The following is a 16,543-nucleotide window of genomic DNA, read 5'->3' on the forward strand; positions in this document are numbered from 1 at the left end:
AAGGTTTGTGCTGAGGACGGGTCAGGTCTCTGCTGGAGAGGAGTTAGGGTTGTGCTGAGGAAGGGTCAGGGCTGTGCTGACAAGGGGTCAGGTTTGTGCTGGGGAGGGGTCAGAAATGTGGTGGGGAGTGGTCAGGGCTGTGCGAGGGGAGGGATCAGGGCTGTTCAGAGGAGGGGTCAGGGCTGTCCTGGGGAGGGGTCAGGGCTGTGATGAGGAAGGGTCAGGTTTGTGCTGGGGAGGGGTCGGGGCTGCCCTGGGGAGTGATCAGGGCTGTGCCGGGGAATGATCAGGGCTGTGCTGGGGAGGAGCCAGGACATTGTTGGGAAGTGATCAGGACTGTACTTAAGAGTGATCAGGTCTGTGCTGACGAAGACCTAGGGCTGTGCTGGGGAGTGGCCAGGGCTGAAGAAGGGCTTTACTAGTGCCCGGGGAGGGGTCAGGGCTGTCCTGGGGAGGGGTCAGGGCCGTCCTGGGGAGGGGTCAGGGCCGTCCTGGGGAGGGGTCAGGGCCGTGCTGGAGAGGGGTAAGGTTTGTGCTGAGGAAGGGTCAGGTCTCTGCTGGAGAGGAGTTAGGGTTGTGCTGAGGAAGGGTCAGGGCTGTGCTGACAAGGGGTCAGGTTTGTGCTGGGGAGGGGTCAGAAATGTGGTGGGGAGTGGTCAGGGCTGTGCGAGGGGAGGGGTCAGGGCTGTCCTGGGGAGGGGTCAGGGCTGTGATGAGGAAGGGTCAGGTTTGTGCTGGGGAGGGGTCAGAGCTGCCCTGGGGAGTGATCAGGGCTGTAAAAAGGAAGGGTCAGGGCTGTAAAAAGGAAGGGTCAGGGCTGTAAAAAGGAAGGGTCAGGTTTGAGCTGGGGAGTGATCAGGGCTGTGCTGGGGAGGAGCCAGGACATTGTTGGGAAGTGATCAGGACTGTACTTAAGAGTGATCAGGTCTGTGCTGACGAAGACCTAGGGCTGTGCTGGGGAGTGGCCAGGGCTGAAGAAGGGCTTTACTAGTGCCCGGGGAGGGGTCAGGGCTATGCTAGGGATGGGTCAGGGTTGTGCTGGGAAGTGATCAGGGCTGTGCTGGGGAGTGATCAGGGCTGTTCTAGGGAGGAGGCAGGACATTGTTGGGAAGTGATCAGGACTGTACTGGAGAGTGATCAGGGCTGTGCTGAGGAAGACCTAGAACTGTGCTGGGGAGTTGCCAGGCTGAAAAAGGGCTTTACAAGTGCCTGGGGAGGGGTCAGAGCTGTCATGGGGAGGGATTGGGCAGTGCTAGGGTAGTGCCTGGAGAGGGGTCAGGACTGTTCTGGGGAGGGGTCAGGACTGTGCTGGAGATGGGCCTGGGCTACGCTGGGGACAAATTGGGACAGTGCCTAGGACTGTGGGAGGAGCCTAGGTTGTGTTGGGGAGTGGCTACTTTTATAAATACTTGTACATCATTACTACAATAGCAGCTCTAGACAATTAACTGCACCTTTCCCACCGGAGTGCAGACAGGGGGCGCCAGCTCCATTCCCGGGATGGTGAAACTGCTCTCCTTCAGTGACACCCCGCTCTGAAGCTCCACGTCGAACAGGTGAGCTTTGCGGTAGACGGACCGGATGCGTCCTGCGAAAAGACACACATGGAGGGGGGGGGGGGGGGGTGTCACTGGAAAGTAAATAAACATAGGTTGCTCAGGGAGACGATATTTCTGTTTTTAATCCTCTGCGGGGAAGTAATCTGCCCACCCCTGCCCAACGCTGTGCTGGGGCTGCCCAGGGATAGGCCTTTTAATTTAAAGGGAAATTACAATAGTAGTAGACACTTCCTGTCCCAGAGACACAACAGGAAGTGAGAGGAAATCCTCCCATAACAGGTGCCCCCATTAGACTCTCCCTCACTTCCTGTCTGGGGGATAATAGGAAGAGGGGGAGGGGCTGCCCTTGGTGATGGATGATGGGCTGTGTCCGCCCAATGGCGGCTCACTTTCACACACACACAGCGGTGACGGGTACCTGTGTCATCCAGGAGGAGGTGGGAGTTGGAGATCCTGCGGTCTTTCTCCCAGTTGGGGCCCTTCTCATGGAATCCACCCAGAGACAGCCAGAGGCGGCACTCCCTGACAGCAAGAGAGAGAGAGAGAAGATGATCAGGACAAAAATGCCGCCCAGTGGGAGGGGCTGGGGTAATGCTGGGGATGGGATAGGACGGCACTAAGGAGGAGCTGAGGAAGGTCTGGGTGTGTGCTGGGGAGGGGATGGTGCAGTGCGGAGGAGGGGCTGTCTTGAGGGAAAAGCAGCTTTAGGGAGGGGCTGTGTTTGGGAAGGAGTTGTGTTGGGGAGGAGCTGTTTTGGGAAAGGGGCTGTGTTGGGAAAGGGGCTGTGTTAGGGGAGGGTCTGTGTTGGGGGAGCGGCTGTCTTGGGGAGGGCTTGTGTTGGGGGAGGGGTTGTGTTGGGGGTGGGGTTGTGTTGGGGGGCTGTGTTGGGGGTGGGGTTGTGTTGGGGGAGGGGTTGTGTTAGGGGAGGGTCTGTGTTGGGGGAGGGGCTGTCTTGGGGAGGGCTTGTGTTGGGGGAGGGGTTGTGTTGGGGGTGGGGTTGTGTTGGGGGAGGGGTTGTGTTGGGGGAGGGGCTGTGTTAGGGGAGGGGCTGTGTTGGGGGAGGGTATGTGTTGGGGGGCTGTGTTGGGGGTGGGGTTGTGTTGGGGGAGGGGTTGTGTTAGGGGAGGGTATGTGTTGGGGGAGGGGCTGTGTTGGGGGAGGGTATGTGTTGGGGGACTGTGTTGGGGAGGGGTTGTGTTGGGGAGGGGCTGTGTTGGGGGAGGGTATGTGTTGGGGAGGGGTTGTGTTAGGGGAGGGTATGTGTTGGGGGGGCTGTGTTGGGGGAGGGGCTGTGTTGGGGGGCTGTGTTGGGGGGGCTGTGTTGGGGGGGTTGTGTTGGGGGAGGGTATGTGTTGGGGGGGCTCTGTTGGGGGAGGGGCTGTGTTAGGGGAGGGTATGTGTTGGGGGAGGGGTTGTGTTGGGGGAGGGGCTGTGTTGGGGGAGGGGCTGTGTTGGGGAGGGGCTGTGTTGGGGGAGGGGCTGTGTTGGGGGAGGGGCTGTTGGGGGAGGGGTTGTGTTGGGGGAGGGGCTGTGTTGGGGGAGGGGCTGTGTTGGAGGGCTGTGTGGGGGAGGGGCTGTGTTAGGGGAGGGGCTGTGTTAGGGGAGGGACTCTGTTGGGGGAGGGGCTGTGTGTCTCACCTGGCCAGGGCAGAGTATTGTTGGATCAGCGCCCCCTCCAGGCTCTCGGCCAGGCTCAGCGTCTCCTCGGTGCTCCCCCCGATGTAGTCGAAGGCCTCGGGGAGGAAGACCATGGCGGCGTTGCGGGCGGAGGCCTCCCGGATGAGGGCGGAGCAGGCGGAGAGGTTCTCCTTCTTGTTGGCAGTGGAAGTCACCTGACAGACGGCGATCAGCGGATTGTGGGCGGAGCTCCCTGACATCGTTCTGAAACTTGACCAATCATAAATGTTATTTCTCCCCGGGGGCTCCTCCTGGGAGGACTTGAAGGGGCGGAGTAACAATCCAATGAACTCCGCCTACAGGGAGCTCTATGGAGGTTACCGTGACAACAGAATGGTGAGTGAAGGTGGAGGGCGGGGTGATTTGGGATTGGACAAAGTCATGGTGTGTCCCCGCCTCCATATAAAGATCCTCTGTCAGGAATTAGACTTCATGTGACCCCCATTCCTCTCATTTCCGGTCCCGTGTCACAGGAAGTGAGAGGAAATCCCCCATTGGGCACACAGACAGACATTTTACCACCCCAGTTCTGGGTGGAGTGACTCACCTCTTCAGCGCCCCCCACAGCCTCCAGCCGACCCTCATCCGCGCTCTGCCCTCAGTCAATATGGCGGCGGGAGGCGGGGCGGCAGGAAGTGACGCTTTCAACGACTTCCGGCGGCGAGCTCACACATCGGAGGAGACATGGCGAGTGCGGCGGCTAAGCAGATCGCTGCGGAGCAGGTGAGGGGACTACAACTCCCAGCATTCCCTCCTCTATACTGAGAAATGACTACAACTCCCAGCATACCCTCCTCTATACTGAGAAATGACTACAACTCCCAGCATACCCTCCTCTATACTGAGAAATGACTACAACTCCCAGCATACCCTCCTCTATACTGAGAAATGACTACAACTCCCAGCATTCCCTCCTCTATACTGAGAAGGGACTACAACTCCCAGCATTCCCTCCTCTATACTGAGAAGGGACTACATCTCCCAGCATTTCCTCCTCTGTACTGAGACGGGACTACAACTCCCAGCATTCCCTCCTCTATACTGAGAAGGGACTACAACTCCCAGCATTCCCTCCTCTATACTGAGAAGGGACTACATCTCCCAGCATTTCCTCCTCTGTACTGAGACGGGACTACAACTCCCAGCATTTCCTCCTCTGTACTGAGAAGGGACTACAACTCCCAGCATTCCCTCCTCTATACTGAGAAGGGACTACAACTCCCAGCATTTCCTCCTCTGTACTGAGAGGGGACTACAATTCCCAGCATACCCTCCTCTATACTGAGAAGGGACTACAACTCCCAGCATACCCTCCTCTATACTGAGAAGGGACTACAACTCCCAGCATACCCTCCTCTATACTGAGAGGGGACTACAACTCCCAGCATACCCTCCTCTATACTGAGAGGGGATTACAACTCCCAGCATACCCTCCTCTATACTGAGAGGGGATTACAACTCCCAGCATACCCTCCTCTATACAGGGCAGGGACTACATCTCCCAGCATTTCCTCCTCTGTACTGAGAGGGGACTACAACTCCCAGCATACCCTCCTCTGTACTGAGAGGGGACTACAATTCCCAGCATACCCTCCTCTACTGAGAGGGGACTACAACTCCCAGCATTCCCTCCTCTATACTGAGAGGGGACTACAACTCCCAGCATACCCTCCTCTATACTGAGAAGGGACTACAACTCCCAGCATACCCTCCTCTATACTGAGAGGGGACTACAACTCCCAGCATACCCTCCTCTGTATTGAGAGGGGACTACAACTCCCAGCATACCCTCCTCTGTATTGAGAGGGGACTACAACTCCCAGCCTTCCCTCCTCTATACTGGGAGGGGACTACAATTCCCAGCATACCCTCCTCTATACTGAGAAGGGACTACAACTCCCAGCATTCCCTCCTCTATACTGAGAAGGGACTACAACTCCCAGCATACCCTCCTCTATACTGAGAAGGGACTACAACTCCCAGCATACCCTCCTCTATACTGAGAAGGGACTACAACTCCCAGCATACCCTCCTCTATACTGAGAGGGGACTACAACCCCCAGCATACCCTCCTCTGTATTGAGAGGGGACTACAACTCCCATCATTCCCTCCTCTTTACTGAGAGGGGACTACAACTCCCATCATTCCCTCCTCTTTACTGAGAGGGGACTACAACTCCCAGCATACCCTCCTGTATACTGATGGGGGACTACAACTCCCAGCCTTACCTCCTCTATACTGAGAGGGGACTACAACTCCCAGCAATACCTTCCTCTATACTGAGGGGGGGACTACAACTCCCAGCATACCCTCCTCTATACTGAGGGGGGGACTACAACTCCCAGCATACCCTCCTCTATACTGAGGGGGACTACAACTCTCAGAAAAACCTTTATACTGAGGGGGACTACAACTCCCAGCATACCTTCCACTATACTGAGGGGGACTACAACTCCCTGCATGTATATGAGGGACTATAACCCCCAGCATATGCTTCTAAACTGAAAGGGGACTACAGCTCCCAACATCCCCCCCTCTTTATGCTGAGGGGGACCACAACTCCCAGAATTCCCTACACTATACTGAGGGGGGAGTACAGCTCTCAGTATACCCTCCTCTATACTGGGCAGGGACTACAGCTCCCAGCATACCCTCCTCTATGCCAAGGCTACAACTCCCAGCGTATTCTCCTCTATACTGGGCAGGGACTACAACTCCCATTGTACCTTCCTCTAGAGCTGCACGATTCTGGCCAAAATGAGAATCACGATTTTTTTGCTTAGAATAAAAAGATCACGATTCTCGCGACGTAAAATCTTTCACATTATAAAAAAAAAAGGGCTAACTTTACTGGTTAGATTTTTTTTTTTGAATTCATTAAAGTAATTTATTCCAAAAAAAATTGCATTTGAAAGACTGCTGCGCAAATACAGTGTGACATAAAGTATTGCAACAACCACCATTTTATTCTCTAGGGTGTCTACTAAAAAAATATATATGTTTGGGGGTTCTAAGTCATTTTCTAGCAAAAAAAAATGATTTTAACTTGAAACCAACAAATGTCAGAAAAAGGTTTAGGCCCCTTTCACACTGGGGCGGTGGGGGCGTCGGCGGTAAAACAGCGATATTTTTAGCGCTGTTTTACCGTAGTTTTTGCGGCTGTATTCAGCCGCTAGCGGTGTGCGGTTTTAACCCCCGCTGGCGGCCGAAAAAGGGTTAAATCCGCTGGTACAGCGCGGCTATAGCCGCGGTATTACCGCGGTATAGCCGCGCTGTCCCATTGATTTCAATGGGCAGGAGCGGTGAATACACCGCTCCTTCACCGCGCCAAAGAAGCGGTTAGCAGGACTTTTTTTACCGTCCTGCCAGCGCACCGCTTCAGTGTGAAAGCACTTCGGGCTTTCACACTGAACAAACAGCGGAGGCTGTTTAGGGGCGGTTTGCAGGCGGTATTTTTAGCGCAATAACGCCTGCAAACCGCCCCAGTGTGAAAGGGGCCTTAGTGTTTAAGTGGTTAAACTTTTTTCATTTACACAGGAAGTCTATTCCATTGACAAATTGTTACAATGTTTATACTTAAGTTCAACTGATAAAGAATGTTTTGTTTCTTGGCAAACTGCCCGGTTTTTCCTCTTTCTTTCTTTTGAGGCTTTGGCTTCAGAAAAGCAGAGAATTCTTTGCATAGAAAGAATTGTGAAACACTTCAGTCAAGATCGCGATAACGATTCTTGACGATTAATTGTGCAGCTCTACCTTCTTCTATACTGTATTAGGAGTTGGAGTTCTTCTTTAGCCCCCTAATTTCTTATGGTACATCACGGTACACAGAGCCATAGTAATTACTATGTGGGTTATAGGCCACCTTCAGGTGATGGACACCGGCACACCCTAAGACAGGAAGTGCACTCCCTATATAACCCCTCCCACTACTGGGAGTACCTCAGTTTTTTCGCCAGTGTCTAAGTGGTTGGTCATTTCCTATTGACGCATTTACTTATAGCATCAGGCTGGGCATTAATAGCAGCGGCAGTGTGTGGACTATTGCTCAAGTAGTGGATGGGATGCTTCTGGTAGTACCTCTGCATATGTGCATTGGGCTATGGTCAGAAGGGGGGGGGGGGGGCTAGAAACACCCCAAAAAAGGGCTAAAAAAAAGACTTCTTCAGCCGCAAAAAAAGCCTAGAGCCACCTCCTAACAAAAAAAAAAAAAATGGCTTCCTCCCCTGAAATTTCTGAAGTGGCTGGTCAGATTGAGCCATCAGGGCCGTCAGGTGTTGCAACTTCTTTCAACACTGCTGCCCCCATCTAAATTACTGAAGAGGTTTTTTTTTCCTCAACCATATTAGGATTGGAGCAGAAAATTGATGCTTTTAATCGCATCCCAGAGTGGGACTAAACGCGATAGGTCTCCTTCTTTTACCCAGGACCCTCAAACTGAGGAACCGGGGGCAGGAGATGATGAATTTCTCTCAGGGGACCAGGAAGAGGCTGATGACTCCTCTTCTGAAGGGTCAAAAGCGGAAGGATCCTTAAGAGACCAGTTTAAACAGGTGCTCAAGATTATTCATGATCAGCAGGCCCAAGATTTGGCCGGGGTACCAGGGGCGTTATGTTTTGCAATAGACGCTATGAGAGATTCTATTCTCCAGGCCTCACGGGCTTACACTCAGGCTAGTGCATATGCGTACAGTGCTATGGTTGAAAAATTGGTCAGCCGAAGCGCGATGCAAAAAAAGCTCCTGGCTACTTTTCCATTTCGCGGTGAACGGCTGTTTGGGGATGATCTGGATAAATACATCCAAAGAATTTCTAATGGGAAAAGTTCCCTTTTGCCAGTTGAGAAAAGGAGTAAGCGTTTTTCTTTTAAACAAGCTTCTTCTCCAGTGCCAGGGGCATCAGCCTCCAGGCAAGTCACGCCGGCCTCCACCGTCAGGTTCAAGAGGTAAACCTCAAGGTCAACCCAAGGGACAAAAGAGGTCCTGGGGAAGGAAACCTACAAAACAAAATACTAAAACCTCCTTATGAAGGGGCGCCCCTGCTTGCTCGAGTGGGGAGAAGACTTCTGCAGTTTTCAAAGGTCTGGCAGGAAGAATGTCGAGACAATGGCTTCCTCAATAACTCTAGGGTACAAACAAGAGTTCCAAGATCCTTCCCAAACATTCCCAAAGATCCAGAGAAAAAAAAGTCTCTCCTTCAAGCATTGGACCATCTGTTGTCTCAAAAGGTGATATCGGTGGTCCCCATGGAAGAGCAGGGGTTAGGGTTTTATTCAAACCTTTTCACGGTACCAAAACCAATTGGGGATGTCAGACCCATTCTAGATCTCAAAGATCTAAACCGGTTTTTGAATATCCGCTCTTTTCGCATGGAGTCAATCCGATCAGTAGTCTCCATTTTACAAGGTGGAGAACTTCTAGCATCAATCAACATCAAGGATGCTTACCTCCATGTACCTATGTTTCCCGCTCACCAGAAATATCTACGATTCGAGATAGAAAATCTTCATTTTCAGTTTGTAGCTCTGCCTTTCGGTCTAGCTACTGCACCTTGAGTGTTTACAAAAGTCCTGGCTCCCCCTTTAGCAAGATTAAGGGCTCTAGCTTACTTAGACGATTTGCACTTGATAGACCAGTCGGTAGCCCGCTTAGACCAGAGTTTGGTCCTCACAGTCAGCTACCTGGAGTACCTAGGTTGGATTCTCAATCTAGAGAAGTTTTCCTTAAAACCATCAAGGAGATTGGAATACTTGGGTCTGATCATAGATACAGCTCAGAAAAGGGTGTCCTTGCCCAAGGCAAAGATCAGTTCTATAAGGGAACTGATTCAGGTGGTCAAAGCAAAGAAGAATCCTTCTATTCGACTTTGCATGAGATTGTTGGGAAAGATGGTGGCTTCATTCGAGGCCGTTCCTTATGCTTCGTTTCATTCGAGGCTACTGAGAAACAGTGTCCTATCAACTTGGAACAAGAAGGTCCAAACTCTTGACTTCCCAATGCCTTTATCCCCAAAGGTGTGCCAAAGCCTCAGTTGGTGGTTGATAGCCAGGAATCTGCAGAAAGGGAAAATCTTTCCTACCAGTTACCTGGAAGGTGGTAACAACAGATGCCAGCCTTCTGGGCTGGGGAGCAGTCCTGGAAGAAGCGTCTGTCCAAGGGAAATGATCCAAATCAGAAATGACCTTGCCCATTAATATTTTAGAGATTCGGGCAGCACGCCTGGCCCTGAAGGCCTGGACGCTTAGATTATAAAATTGTTCTGTCAGAATCCGACATTGCCACAGTAGTGGCCTATATCAATCACCTGGGGGGGCACGAGAAGTCATGCGGCCCAGAGAGAGGTAAATCATATCCTGACTTAGGCAGAAAACAACATACCTTGCCTATCAGCAGTCTTCATTCCAGGAATAGAGAATTGGCAGGCGGACTACTTGATTCGCCAGCAGTTGCTCCCGGGGGAATGGTCTCTTCACCCTGACATTTTTCTGGCAATATGTCAAAAATGGGGAATTCCAGACGTGGATCTGTTTGCGTCCAGGTTCAACAAAAAGATCGACAATTTTGTGTCAAGGACAAAGGATCCACTTGCATGCGTGACAGATGCCTTGGTATTCCCGTGGAATCAGTTTTCACCAATTTATGCATTCCCTCCTGTTCTGCTGCTTCCGTGACTTCTTCGCAGGATCAAGCAGGAAGGGAAGGCAGTGATTCTTGTGGCCCAGGAGATCTTGGTATGCAGAGATCGTAAAGATGGCGGTAGAGGACCCTTGGACCTTTCCACCACGTCCAGACCTTCTCTCGCAAGGTCCGGTATTCCATTCTACCTTGCAAACGCTAAATTTAACGGTTTGGCTATTGAGACCCACATTCTGAAGAAGCGTGGGCTGTCAGGTTCAGGGGTGTCTACTCTGGTTAATGCAAGGAAGCCGGCCTCCAGAGTCCTATATTATAGAGTCTGGAAGGCATATGTTTCCTGGTGTGAATCCAGGGGTTGGCACTCCAGGAAATATGTCATAGGTAGAATCCTTGACTTTCTACAGATGGGATTAGAAATGAAGCTGGCCTTGAGTACTATCAAAAGCCAGGTTTCGGCCTTATCGGTATTATTTCAATGACCACTTGCTTCGCATTCTTTGGTTCATAGCTTATTCAGGGGGTAATGCGGCTTAATCCTCCGGTTAGGTCGCCCCTGAACCCTTGGGACTTGAATTTAGTCCTGTCGGCATTGCAGAAACAGCCTTTTGAGCCGATACGGCATATTCCCTTGACAAGGAAGTTAGTTTTTCTGGTAGCCATATCTTCTGCAAGAAGAGTATCAGAGTTGGCTGCTCTTTCTTGTAAAGAGCCATATTTAATTATTCACAAGGATAAGGTTGTATTGCGTCCTCATCCTAATTTTCTACCGAAGGTAGTGTCATGTTTTCATTTGAACCAGGATATTGTTCTAACTTTGTTTTTCCCAGACCCCTGTTCTGCGGAAGAAAGGTCACTACATTCTCTTGATGTGAGAGCAGTGAAAATCTACCTAAAGGCGACTGCTCAGATTCGAAAAACGGATGTCTTGTTTGTGTTGCCTGAAGGTCCTAAGAGGACAGGCAGCATCGAAATCTATTTCTAAGTGGATTCGTCAAACGATTGTTCAAGCTTATGGTTTAAGGAGGAAAGTTCCAACTTTTCATATTAAAGCGCACTCCACCAGGGCTGTTAGTACTTCTTGGGCGATGCATCACCAGGCCTCCATGGCTCAGATCTGCAAGGCTGCAACCTGGTCTTCAGTCCATACGTTCACCAGATTCTATCAAGTAGATGTAAAAGGTCACGAGGATATCGCCTTTGGGCGCAGTGTGCTACAGGCAGCAGTATAAGTCCTCTGGTCTCATGGTGCCCTACTTTGGTTGTGTCTCCCTCCCTTCAGTTGGCATTGCTCTGGACATCCCACATAGTAACTATTAAGGCTCTGTGTCCCCTGATGTACGATAAGAAAATAGGATTTTTATAAAAGCTTACCTGTAAAATCCTTTGCTTTGAAGTACATCATGGGACACAGAAGTCCCTCCTTCTTGGTATACACGTGTATTGATTTGCTACAAAACGGAGGTACTCCCAGTAGTGGGAGGGGTTATATAGGGGAGTGAACTTCCTGTTTAGGGCGTGCCAGTGTCCATCACCTGAAGGTGGCGTATATAACCCACATAGTAACTAGGGTTGTCCCGATACCACTTTTTTAGGACCGAGTACAAGTACCGATACTTTTTTTCAAGTACTCGCCGATACCCGATTACCGATACTTTTGTTTAATGTCACGTGACAGTTTTTTTTTTTTTTTTTTTTTGAGGGGGGGGGGGGGGCGGGTGGGGTGGGGGTGGTGGTATAGTGACGGTGTCTGTGTGTGTGTTTTTGTTTTGGTTTTTTTCATTTACATTTATTATTTTTTACAATTTTTTTTTTATTCTTTATTGCACTATGTGTGTGTTTTTTTTTTTTTTTAATCAGCCTGTTGGGGGGCTTTGGTGAGATATCAGGGGTCTTAACAGACCTCTGATATCTCCCCCTTGAGACAGAGAAATAGACTGAGGATAGAGATTCCCCAGTCCCTTTCTCTGCAGCGTCAGCTGCACTGAGAATGAATGGAGAGAACACAGCAGCTTCTCTCCATTCATAAACTGACACATCGTAATCACAGAAGATTACAATGTTTCAGTTATGTGAATGAAAGAGTCAGCTGACTCTCTCCATACACACAGCGGAGAGAGAGCAGAACGGAGGGGACAGACGAAGAGAGAGGGGGACAACGAAAGCCGGAACGGATGGGACAGCGGAGGGGGACAGAGGAACGCATGGGGACAGCGGAGGGGGACAGCGGAGGGGGACAGAGCAAAGAAGAAGGACAGCGGGAGGTGGACAGAGGAACGGAGGAGGACAGCGGAGGGGGACAGAGCAAAGAAGGAGGACAGCGGGGGGGGGACAGAGGAACGGAGGGGGACACAGCAATGGAGCAGGACAGCGGAGGGGGACAGAGGAACGGAGGAGGACTAAGGAGGAGGAGGTGACAGTCAGCGGTGATCGCGTGTGGGGGAATTACAAGCACCGATCACCGCTGTATGTCACTAAGCAGCTGAAAGCCGCGGGGGGAGAAGCTTGTAACTCCCCCACACGTCCATCACCGCTGACAGTCAAGGTATCGGCGGAAGCATCGGGAGCATTTGCCCGAGTACAAGTACTTGGGCAAATGCTTGGTATCGGTGCGATACGATACTAGTATCGGTATCGGGACAACCCTAATAGTAACTGCTATGGCGTTGTGTCCCGTGATGTACTTCAAAGAAAAGGATTTACAGGTAAGCTGTTTTAAAAATCCTATTTTTTTTTTCATTCTCCCTCTATAGGTGGTGGCTGGGTTCAATCGCCTGCGGCAGGAGCAGAGGGGTTTGGCCTCCAAAGCGGCGGAGCTGGAGATGGAGCTAAACGAACACACGTGAGCACCATTACCCGCACGGGGCCCGATCAGAGACCTGGTCATGTTTCGAATACTCGGCCTGAGTTCAGCGCCAGTTTATCCCCCCCGCCTTCTTATATAGCTGTCAGTGCCGTCCAATCAATGCCTGACCTCTTGATAGGAGCTCCCAGCCCGGAGAGTGCATAATCCATACAAGGGCCCCGTACAGCAGATGAGTATGATTTTCGGTCTGCAGAGGGGCGGGGCCTCATTAATTCGCCATCTTTCTCTCTCTCTCATAGTTTGGTGATTGACACCCTGCGGGAGGTGGACCAGAGCAGGAAGTGTTACCGGATGGTCGGGGGGCGTCCTGGTGGAGCGGACGGTGAAGGAGGTGCTGCCAGCATTGGAGAACAACAAGGACCAGGTGAGTCCAGGACCCTGGGGATGGGGGTGGGGTACACTCTGAGCTGGTCCAGGTTGTCACTATTTGTACGGAGCTGAAAACGATCAGTTTAGCAGATAAAGTTCATATATGAGTTATGGAGACTTCAAGAGCCTGTACAGGTAACAAATACCACTCTCCAGGCTCTGCCCCGCCTCCTAAATACTCATTGAGCTTTTGGTGACATCACAGGGGATGCCCACGCAAGCTCCTTCTATCCTGTAAGAGTCCTTCCCCCTCCTCCCACTCACTGGAGTAGCCCCGCCCACTGCAAGCCTGATTTCTTCTTTCAGACATAGATCATTCCCTGTATACTGGGAGAGACTACACCTCCCAGGGGGGACTACAACTCCCAGCATGCTCTTCTCTATACTAGGGGACATATAACTCCCATCACACCCTCCTCTATACGGGGCACCTATAAATATCAGCATGCCCTGCAATGCTATACTAAGGGAGACTACAACTCTCAGCATGCCCAACAATGCTATAGTGAGGGAGACTACGAGTTTTAGCTTGACCTGCAGCCTTTCCCTGGAGGACTGCAACTCCCAGCAAGCCATTCTGCTATATACCTCTGGGATTACAACTCCCAACATGTCCTGCCCCTTTGCACTGGGGAACTACAACTCCCAGCATGCCCTGCTCCTCTATACCAAGGGACTACAACTCCCAGCATGCCCAGCCCTTGTTACTGGGGGAACTACAACTCCCAGCATGTCCTGCTCCTCTCTACCAGGGCACTACTACTCCCAGCATGGCCTGCTCCTCTTTACTGGGGGAATACAACTCCAGTATGGCCTGCTCCTCTATACCATGGGACTACAACTCCCAGCATGCCCAGTCCTCGTTACTGGGGAACTACAACTCCCAGCATGGCCTGCTCCTCTGGGGGGAATACAGATCCCAGCATGGCCTGCATCTCTGGGGGGGAATACAACTCCCAGCATGGCCTACTCCTCTTTACTGGGGGAAATACAACTCTCAGCATGCCTCTGTCCTCTTTACTGGGTAACTACAACTCCCAGCATGCCTCTGTCCTCTTTACTGGGTAACTACAACTCCCAGCATGCCTCTGTCCTCTTTACTGGGGGGAATACAACTCCCAGCATGCCCTGCTCCATACTGGGGGAATACAACTCCCAGCATGCCCTGCTCTATACTGGGGGGAATACAACTCCCAGCATGCCCTGCTCTATACTGGGGGGAATACAACTCCCAGCATGTCCTGCTCCTCTTTACTGGGGGGAATACAACTCCCAGCATGGCCTGCTCCTCTATACCAAGGGACTACAACTCCCAGCATGCCCAGTCCTCGTTACTGGGAACTACAACTCCCAGCATGGCCTGCTCCTCTCTACCAGGGCACTACTACTCCCAGCATGGCCTGCTCCTCTTTACTGGGGGAATACAGATCCCAGCATGGCCTGCTCCTCTTTACTGGGGGAATACAACTCCCAGCATGCCCAACTCCCAGCATGTTCAGGTCTAAAGCAGTTCTGTGCATTGCAAACAGAATTTTTTACATCTGAAGGCCCATTGCTAAGCATAGTACCTGTGTGCAAAGCCTCAGACGAAACTGTCATCCATGGACAGTGACTCCACTGAATAGGTTCGGCGTGCCGTCCCGAGCTTCCATCCATGGCTTCTCGCACCGAATCATAGCCCGCCGCCTAACTCCGCCTCCTCTCTATCCCCCCACCCCCGCAGATCAACAAAATCATCGAGACGCTGACCACGCAGCTGCAGACGAAGGGGCGGGAACTGAACGAGTACCGGGAGAAGCACAACATCCGCCTGATGGGGGAGGACGATCAGAAGCAGCCGCCCAAAGACGGTGACGGCTCTGGCGCCAAGAGCAGCCTCGGCTGGCGTCCTGGTCTCCTGATCCTCCGAAGGACTCTCATTTCGCTGGGGCACTTCGATCGGCTCGTGGCGGAGGGAAATCTCGCAGCGTTGCCACCAGAAACGGAGGCGGCAGATTCTGCGTCACGCTGCAAATTCGATGGTTTGGGGGATTCGTGGCGGAATTCGGGGTTTTTTTTTTATTATTTTATGTTTTGTTATTTTATTTTATTAAAGTTTTTTTGTTTTGTTAAATAAAGTTTGTTGAATTGCTTTGCTTGTCTTGTGTGTGTGTGTGGTTTTTTATTTATTTTTTTATTAATATTATTTTTATTATTTATTTTTCAATAAACTTTATTAGTTTGTGATCTTTTTTACAAAGTGTCCGTTCAGCAGCTGCCCTTCTGCCACTTGTCACTCCGGACAGCTGAGGCGACACGTGGACGTCTATTTTAAATCTTCGACTCTGGCACGGTCTTCTCGGGGTGTCAATAGCCCCCCCCCCCCCCCCCCCCCCCACTCCCAATACGGCAAATATCTGCATTTAGGGGTTCCATGAGGTTCAAAGATTTTGTGGGTATTTAAAGTGGACCTGTCATCCAGGTTTCCATGTTTGGTGGATTTATTTGATTTATTGAGCGCGCTTCTCTATTTTGCTTTGTAGCAGTTCAAACTGCAGTGCAGAAGTAGGACGCAGCAGAAAGGAATAAAATATATATATATATATATATATATATATATATATATAAAATAAAAATAATTACAAATAATAAAAATATAAAAAATATTAATCAAAAGGAATTAGAATTAATAAAATATGAAATAAAAGGAATTATAATAAAAATATATTTTAAAAAATTAAAGGAATTATAAAAAAAATAAAAGGGATTATAAATAATACAAATATATAAAAAAAGTAATAAAAAGAATTAGACGTAATAAAAATATAAATTAAAAAGAAATTATAAATAATAAAAATTATATATAAATAAAAAAAAAAAAAAAGAAATTATAAATAATATAAAAAAAGGAGTTGGACATAATTAAAATATACATTTAAAAAAAGGAATTAGAAATAATGCAAATATAAATAAAAGGATTAGAAATAACAAAAATATAAAAAAGAAATATAAAATAAAACGGAATTAGAAATAATCTATATCAAAGGATTAGAAATTATATATATATATATATATATATATATATATATATATATATATATATATATATATATATATATATATATATATATATATATATATATATATATATATATATATATATATATATATATATATGTGTGTGTGTGTGTGTGTGTGTGTGTATGTATGTGTATATATATATATATATATTATATAAAAAGGAATTAGAAATAATAAAAATATGAAATAAAAGGAATTATAATAAAAGTATATTTTAAAAAAATTTAAATAAAAGGAATTAGAAGTAATACAAACATATGTAAAAAATAAAGAAATTAGATGCAATAAAAATATAAATTAAAAAGGATTTAGAAATAATAAAAAAAGTTTTATAACACTTTCATAAAATTGGAGTTTTTGGTTTTACTTTCTATCACGTGTA

General features: G+C 49.3%; 2 protein-coding genes across 2 annotated transcripts; one reads left to right on the forward strand and one right to left on the reverse strand.

The window, feature by feature from the left end:
- Nucleotides 1–1,454: 1,454 nt before the first annotated feature.
- NIT1 (nitrilase 1) lies at nt 1,455–3,898 on the reverse strand (the record flags this gene model as incomplete). Its single annotated transcript, XM_073609244.1, is given in 4 exon segments — nt 1,455–1,588; nt 1,978–2,081; nt 3,198–3,440; nt 3,784–3,898. Coding segments are annotated over 4 exon segments (519 nt in total), but the record flags the coding sequence as incomplete, so codon positions are not given.
- PFDN2 (prefoldin subunit 2) lies at nt 3,822–15,232 on the forward strand. The gene is given in 6 exon segments (XM_073609246.1): nt 3,822–3,959; nt 12,620–12,708; nt 12,972–13,029; nt 13,031–13,096; nt 14,825–14,977; nt 14,979–15,232. Coding segments are annotated over 6 exon segments (429 nt in total). The 5' UTR covers nt 3,822–3,920; the 3' UTR covers nt 15,003–15,232.
- Nucleotides 15,233–16,543: the final 1,311 nt, after the last annotated feature.

Source organism: Aquarana catesbeiana, linkage group LG13 (assembly GCF_042186555.1).
Source record: "Aquarana catesbeiana isolate 2022-GZ linkage group LG13, ASM4218655v1, whole genome shotgun sequence".
Classification (NCBI taxonomy): domain Eukaryota; kingdom Metazoa; phylum Chordata; class Amphibia; order Anura; family Ranidae; genus Aquarana; species Aquarana catesbeiana.